Consider the following 8,567-nt stretch of genomic DNA (forward strand, 5'->3'; position numbering starts at 1 on the left):
GGCAGTTTGCACATGCATGTGATGCATGCACCTTAGGTTAGCACTAGCATTCTGGCTGCTTCTCCTTCCACCTTCGCTCATCTCCACCCCTCCTCTGCCAGCTCTTCTTTCTTATTCTTTTCTATATCCATGACTTTTTGTCTTGTTTTGTGCTATACAGAGGTTAATTAGGACTGTCTCAGTGACCTTGGGTTTGAAGCTATCCATTAGGGCCTGCTGGGCTCACCCCTATACAGCTGGGGTTTATGCTTCCTCCTTTTGTTGCCAGTAGTATAACAATAAGTGGTGTATTCCCTATACGTAGTTAAATGCAAGGCACCCTGACATGTATGGGGCCAGTGCCGTTAGATGCAACTACTGTGAGTTCATGATTACCATGCTGTAGCCTGTCTAGGCATTAGGGTTCTGCAACCTGTCTTCCTACCTTCTTACTCTACTTTCTTTCCAGCCCCTCTTCTGAAATGTGTCCTGAGCCTTAAGGGGTTGGTACAAATGTCTTGTTTAAGGCTGACCATTCAGTGTCCTTCATTCTTAGAATCCCACCCAACAATGAATCTCTGTTTTTACCTGTTTGCTACAAAGAGATTAAGGAAGGTAGTGTAAAGAATGGACTCATCTCCAGGTGTTTCTCTAAGACGTTGAGGGCTAATCAGTAGGACAAGTACGGGAGGGCCCTAGTAAGGGGTCCACATGTAGGAAGGCAGGTTCACCTCGAGTTAATGTATTTTTCTTTTTCAGAATTTCTGCACCTAGAACATTCCTCATGAGCTGCCACAATGCCATAGAAAGGCATAACTTGTTCTTTTTCTTCCAGATCCTGGCCAGAGCCCAAGTATGCTTTTAAACTTTAACTAATGCTTCGAGCCTCCTTGCTGTGTCTCTTTCCTGCCATGTGGCTGTCTGCTGCCAGGTGGTGGCTGACCTCCATGCTGCCATATCTCTGACACATGACCTTTGTTCCTTCTCTTTTTCATTTCTCTCTTTCCTTTCCTGGCAGCTGCAATAAGTTGTCCTCAAGATGCTGTTCTTTCCTCTTGAGCTTCTCTTTGTGCCTTTTCTTAAGTTCTTTTATTAATAAGGTCAAGAACCCCAAGAGAGGACCTTGATTTCCCTTGTATTATGGTGGCTCCACTGGACTTTCCCAAGATTTCTATTGATACTTTTTTCTGCCTTTAATTCTTTAATTGTTGTGCACTCTAGACCATGTAAAGAGTAGCCTTTGTCTATGGATATATACATATGTATTTAAAAGGCAATTTGATGTTTTCCAGTTTAATTAAGCAGCAATAGTAGGTATCAAGACCTCCTCAGTCATAGGTTTTGCCCAGGTTTGTTATACTAGGCATGGATACCTTCTTGTGGAGCAGCCCTCATAATCCAATCAGAGAATGTTTTGCTACATCCATAACAGCTGTGCCACTACTGCACTAATGGCCACATCTTGCTTGGCTAGTTGGCATTCTAGTTCATAGCTGGGGTAAGACTGTTGATAACACCAGTCAGTGGTGGTTCATCCCAGCTCTCAGGAGGTAGAGACGGAGATCTCTGTGAGTTCCAGGCCAGCCAGGGATACATAATGAGGCCTTGTCTCAGGGAAAAACAAAGAAACAAACAAAACAACAACAACAAAAGACTGTTGACACCATTACTCTCCCAGCAGTCAGCTAATTTTGATTACTGCTATATTTATAGTATAGCATTGAACATCTTATTGATTTCAACTTTCAACATTCTCTCTTTTTTTCTTTTTCTGTTTTTGAGACAGAGTCTCAGGGTCTAAGGGTCTCACTATGTAGCCCTGGCTAGCCTGAAAATTTCCTGTGTAGACCAGACTAGCCTTAAACTTACATATATATCCACCTACTTTTGTGTCATGAGTCTTGAGATTATAGCTATAGGCTACCACACCAAGCTCAACTTTTATTCTTGAAATTGAGATGAAAAATTTTAATTACCTGTATGTATGTTCCTTGGTACTAGAGATTGAACTCAGGATTTCACATATTTAATGCAAGTGATGTACAATTATCTCTACCATCCTGCCAGTCATTAACTTTTATACTTGATTTGAGCAAAATGATAAAAGTGATAACTTAAAAACTTTTTTTCTATTTGTTTTATGCATATGAGTGTTTTTGTTTTCATGTATGTCTCATCATGGGCATGCCTGGTGCTCTCCAAGCCCAGAAGATGGTATTTAATCCTCTGGAATTAGTTGTATTTGGTTGTGAGCTGCTATTTGGGTTCTGGGAACTGAGATAGTTTCCTCTACAAGAATACCAAGCACTCTTAACCATTGAGCCATCTATTTCTTCAGCTTTGATTATATTTTTTAGAGCCTTTTTTCCTCTCACAAATTAAAAAGAAAAAATTCTTATGGGTATGGTTTTTTGCCTGCATTTTTTTCTTTTTTAAAAAATTTTATTTTATTTTTATTAATTACAGTTTATTTACTTTGTGTCCCAGCCGTAGCCTCATCTCCTCCCAATCCTTCCCTCCCTCCTTCTTCTCCTATACCCCTCCCCCAGTCCAATGATAGGGTAGGTCTTCCTTTCCTTCCATCTGACCCTAGTCTATCAGATCTCATGAGGACTGGCTTCTTTGTCTTCTTCTGTGGCATGCTCCCCACTCAGGTGGAGGTGATCAAAGAGCCAGCCCATGAGTTCATGTCAGAGATGGTCCCTGTTCCTATTATTGGGGAACCCTCTTGCACACTGAGCTGCCATGTTGTTTGTATATGTGTGTGTGTGTGTATGCATAGCACTCGAGGGGTTCAAAAGATAGCATCGGATCCCCTGGAACTGGAGTTCCCAACAGTTGCTGGCAATCAAACCCAGGCCCTCTGCAAGAGCAGCTAGTGCTCTTAATACCTGAGCTGCTCTCCAGCCCCAATTTGTAATTTTTCAAAAATTTATTATTATGTGAGTGTGTTTGCCACAGCATGTTTGTGAAGATCATCTTTGTGGCATCATTTCTCTCCTTCTACCTTAATATGGGTTTTGGAGAATCAGACTCACGCTACCAGGCTTGTATGGCAGACATCTTGGATGGCACCTGTGGAGCCATCTTGTTGGTCTGAAGGGATTATTTTGTTTTATTTTTAATTTGACTTTCAGAATTGGGGAAACTACCTAAATCTACTAAAAGGGGAATTGGAAATTATACAAAGTATAAAACTTGAACCTTGTGAAATATGCCAGGCTGGGTGATAGGTACAATGTTAGTTGCCCTTCGGTTCAGGTCTGCTGTGCTACATGCTTCTGTTTTATCACTTCCTAACACTGTAAAGTACAGTGAGCCATTTGGGTGACATTGTTTACATAAGCTGAATAGTAGGCTGTAGTCTATATTGGTGAGCTAAAAATAAATTTGATTTCTTAGCTGTAGGAATGGTTTATTATATTGGAGGCCCATGCAGTTCTCAAGCCACAGAGTACTGTTTTTTTCTGACATAACAGAGCAGAGCTCTGCTGATGGTTCATCTGTGAGCTCAGCTTACCCTTCTTGCATTTGAATGCCTGGTGATAATGTGCCTTAATTGCAGGTCACTGAAGCCACACTAATTGCTTGTTGGGCACTTAGATTGCCTTTTTAATTTGCTGTATAATGGCTTCTCTAACAGAAGCACACAATATATTGTTATCCAAGTAGAACTCAGTATCACCGTAGATAAAACAGAAAGCCTGATTTTGTTCATAATCTAGCTAATGAAAGAAAATGAAAAGACATTGCAGACAGATGTAATTAACAAGTACTATTTTTTAAGTGTGCCTTTGTATCCATTTCAGAAACAATACTTAAAATGCTTGCTATGCTTTATATCTGTGTGATAGCCTTGTGTGTGGGCAGGTTCTACATGTACGTATGGGGGATGGGGTGTGTTGTCGGGGTGAGTGAGTGTACCTATGTACATGGGGAGGCCAGAGGAGGATATTGGGTATCTTCCTTTATCAGTCTACACTGGGTATCCTTGAGACTGTAACTATTGCTGGCAACCAGCAAGCCCCAGTGATTCTCTACTCCCCATAGTGCTGAGGTTGCAGGTGTGAGTAGTTACACCTGGCTTTATCCATGGCTGCTGGGAATTGAAACTCAGGTCCTCATGCTTGCACAGCAAATGTTCTTACCCACTGAGCCATCTCCCTAGCCCCATTATAACTTTCTTTATCAAGACTTGTTTTGTTAGCTGGGTCTGTGGTACATGCCTGTAATCCCAGCATTCAGGGAGACAGAGGCATGTGGATCTATATGTTGGTAAAGAGTTAGTACTTGTTTTCGTGCTTCTCTGGACTAACTAGTAGGATAGTGTTCTTTCAGCTTTTCATTTAACAATTTCATTAATCTACTTAGTATTTATTGAGAAACTACTGAATGTCAGGAAATGTTGTACGTGTTGGAGATACAACAATTTGTATTTTTATCTTTATAATATATATTTAGCTAAAGAGGAAAAAAAATTCTCTAAAGTGAATTTTAAGAATCCTATTTTGTTTTAGAAATAGGAAAATGTAAGTGAATTTGCTTCTTCTCCATTGCTGTGACAAAACACCATGACCTGGGAAATTTATAGAAGAAAGTTTCAGAGGATTAGAGGATAATGGTTTCAGAGTATTAGAGTTCATGGGGACCCAGTATTAAAACCCTATGGAGGCCATTCTCATTCAAACCATCACAGTAACAAGTAGTTTCTACCAAAATTTTAAGAGATGCTTTTTTTTTTTTTAAAGAAATTAGTTTGTTACCGGTTTGTTTGTTCGTTTGTTTTCTTTTGGTAGGTTATTTCTTATGAGGGTCATGGATATTCCCTATTTAAACTTGGAAGGGCCAGACTGTAAGTATATTTTGATTTCCTCATTGTATTTGTAGTTGTCAAGGTGTGCTCTGAAAGGGATAGCATAATGAGAAAGAGTGGTGACAAAAGACCTTTTTTATTTAAAAAAAGGGCAGTGTTTTGTGGTTGGTAGGGATTGTATACTTAAAAGTTCATGTGACTCTTGAGCCTTCATTAAATATGACTTATATTTTCAGTCTGAGATATAGATACATCTCTATCTATATCTATATATTCATAGTTTCATTCCTCCCTAAAGTTGAATCATTTCCAGTACACATTTATAATAAATTTTAAGATATGCTATCTAGGGGCTGGAGAGATGGCTCAGTGGTTATGAGCACTGCCTGCTCTTCCAAAGAACCCGGGTTCAATTCCCAGCACCCATATGGCAGCTCACAGCTGTCTGTAACTCCATTTCCAAGGGATCTGACACCTTCACACTAACGCACATAAAATAAAATAAAATAAAATAAAATAAAATAAAATAAAATAAAATAAAATAAAATAAAATAAAATAAAATAAGATATGCTATCTATGTCAGTAATTTGTTAAATTCATTGTTTTGTAGTTACTTATGTATCTATTTAAATTTAGCAAGTTGACTTTTTTTTAATTGCCATCAATCAAATTGTTGTGGATTATCTAACACGTAAGAACAGCCTGCTGCTGCCTGAGTGTGGCAGTGCATACGTGGAATGCCAGCACTTGGGAGCAGAGGTGGGATTACTGTGTCCTTGCGTCAGCCCAGTCTACATAGTGGTAAGAATTCTACTGAGTCTCTTAGGAGTTGTTTGGTACATCTGTGATGATTCCTCAAGGCAGCATGGGCTAGTTTAAAGAATCTGTGAGTGTGGTGGTGCACACTTGTAATCCCAACACTCTGTGGGCTGGTTTGCCTTGGTTGGTTGCTGGAAGTCAACCTCGGTGGCTGTTTCTCTGGAGCTGTCCACCTTGTTTTGTGAGAACTGGTCTCTACCTGGAGCTCACTGATTAGGCTAGACTGGTTGGCCAGAGAGTTCCAGGGAGGAATCCTTGTTTCCCCTTCCCAGCACTGGCATTGGGAGCACACTCCTCCATGCCCACTTTCTTATGGGGGTTTTGAGGATCAAACTCAGGTTTTGTACCTGTATGGCAAGTGTCTTACTGAGTTATTTCTCTGCACAGCACTTTGATTACTTTTCAACTGTTGCCCTTTTGTTACTTTTTGTCTTATAGTGCAGCCTAAACGTGATCATGTTCTCCACGTGACATTCCCTAAAGAATGGAAAACCAGTGACCTTTACCAGCTCTTCAGCGCCTTCGGTGAGTGAAAAGAAGTGGTAATGACTGTTATAAGGTTTTGCCTTCTCTTGGTGTATAGGTAGGTGATCAGAAGTAGATTTTTAAGTTTATATGCAAGGTTAATTTCAGTCATGGAATCATTCTGTTCTCGTGGGATCTGAGATACTGACAGAGTCCATGGAGAGCAAGAAATTATCACTATGACTGCCCTTACTGATGACTAGGGAAACAAACATAGACCAGAGGTAAATAATTTTTAAGATTAAATTCAGAGAGAACATCTGTTTTACAATGACAAGCAGTGTCTACTTGAGATTAATAATGAAAGCAACAAACACATGTCTGAGCAGACCAAGACTCCAGATATGTCCAAGGTTAGAGTTCCTCTCATTCTCACCAGGTTATATAGGTCAGGTGGTTAGACGTCTGTTGACTGTGAATGTACAGGTTTGTTATTTTAACAAATGAAGTATTGAAGCTGTTTATTCTCTTTGGAAATTCTTGAATAAAGTGAAGGTGGCAAGCTGGCCAGTAGTAAGGATGCTTAGTAAATTCTTGTATATCCTTAAGAGATTTACTGTGTAGACACTTAAGAAAATATTCATAGGCTGATAAGATGGCTCAGTGTTTGCTGTGCAAGATTGGTGATCTGAGTTCAGTCCCTGGAACCCATAAAAAAGTGAAGGAGAGAACCAGTTCCACAATGTTGTCTCTTGACCTTCACATTCATGCTGTGGCTCCTGTAATATGCATAATAGTAATTGTCTTAGTTAGGGTTTCTATTACTGCAATGAAATGCTGTAACCAAAAAGCAAGTTGGGGAAGAGTCAGTTTACTTGCCTTATATTTCTGTATTGTAGTCCATCACTGAAGGAAAAAGTCAGGACAGGAACTAAATCACAGCAGGAACCTTGATTCAAGAGCTGATGCAGAGGTCATGGATGGGTGCTGTTTACTGGCTTGCTCAGCATGACTTGCTCAGCCTGCTTTGTTATAGAGCCTAGGACCACCAGCCCAGGGATGGCCCTACTCACAGTGGGCTAGATGCTTCCTCATCAATCACTAATTAAGAAAATGCCCTCCAGGGCTGTGTACAGTCCAATCTGATGTAGGCATTTTTTTCTTAATTGAGGTTCCTTCCTCTCAGATGACTTTAGCTTGTTGACATAAAACCCACCATCTAGCACAGTAATGAATAAAGCAATATACTTGAAGTATACATGCTGAGGTATATACATTTAAGAAATTATTAAAATATTAAAGTGTATTTTAATACTTAGATTAAAAGTAGGAAATGGAATAGGATCTTGCATAAATAACACTACTTTTTAAAAAAATTCTTTATTAATTACATTTTATTCACTTTGTATCCCCCCTGTGGTTCCCTCGCTCCTCGGAGCCCCAATCCCTCCCTTCCTCCACCCTCTGCACGCATGCTCCTCCCCAAGTCCACTGATAGGGGAGGTCTTCTTTTCCTTCCTTCTTATCCTAGTCAATTAGGTCTCATCAGGAGTGGCTGCATTGTCTTCTTCTGTGGCCTAGTAATACTGCTTTAAAAGCAACATAAAGAAATCGGATGTGAAGGAAGATACATTTTCCCCTGGGTATTTTATTATGATTAATTTAAAAAAATACTTACATTTCTGTATTAGCACCGTGTGTGTGCAGTGCCCTGGAGGTCAGAAAGGGGCATCGAATCCCCTGATAAGGCAGTTACAGACAGTTGTGAGCTTCCATGTGTGGAACTGAACCCAGGTCCTTTAAAAGAGCAATCAGAACTCTTAACCGCAGAGCTGTCTCTCCAGTCATGTCACTGAATACAGGTGGTCTTTTTGTTTTCTAAGCTTTCCTGTCTTTTCAAAAATGAGCACACATTACCTCTTAAACTTGGACACTGTATGTGAAAGCAGGTATATTTCTAGAAAGTTTTGTTACAGATGGTCTCTGCCCTTTGAAACCTTGCTCCACCTTTTAATTTAGCTGCACATAGAAAAATATAGTGACCCTCAGACTCATCTGTTTAAATCTGAACCTGTGTAATAAGGCTTTGAGCACCAAAGTTAAATTCCTCAAGTAAGGCTTTTTTTTCAGTTTAGTTAAATACAATACTGTCATGTACTCTTCATTTTTTGGTAGTGAATAAGTACTTAAAAACATGTTTAATGGTAAAGGTGTAAAACCCAGTGTGAAGCTCCATGGCTTTAGAATGGCTGTTCTAACTGTCTAGAAGCTCATTGAGCTTGGTGGGTGAGGTGGGGCAGTCAGGAGGATCTCTGTGAGTTCTAGGCCAGCCTGCTCTACAGAGCAAGCTTCAGAACGGCCAGGACTGGTTAGAGAAACCCTGTCTTAAAAAAAGGTCATTGAAAGTTATGGACTTTGGATCTGGTTAAATTTGGTGTTTGTCTGTGTGTGTGTGTGTGTGTGTGTGTGTGTGTGTGTGTGTGTGTGTGT

At 40.0% G+C, this 8,567-nt stretch overlaps 1 protein-coding gene across 1 annotated transcript in view; it reads left to right on the plus strand.

Annotated features, from left to right (window-relative positions):
• Parn (poly(A)-specific ribonuclease) overlaps positions 1-8,567 on the plus strand; it is a 149,666-nt gene that overhangs the window by 50,656 nt on the left and 90,443 nt on the right. The window contains exons 19-20 of the mRNA XM_055597779.1: positions 4,776-4,831; positions 6,051-6,137. Of these exons, the coding sequence (XP_055453754.1) occupies positions 4,776-4,831; positions 6,051-6,137 (143 nt within the window). The remainder of the gene's footprint in view (positions 1-4,775; positions 4,832-6,050; positions 6,138-8,567) is intronic.

This window comes from Psammomys obesus, unplaced genomic scaffold (assembly GCF_907164565.1).
Source record: "Psammomys obesus unplaced genomic scaffold, mPsaObe1.curated_primary_1811, whole genome shotgun sequence".
Taxonomy (NCBI): domain Eukaryota; kingdom Metazoa; phylum Chordata; class Mammalia; order Rodentia; family Muridae; genus Psammomys; species Psammomys obesus.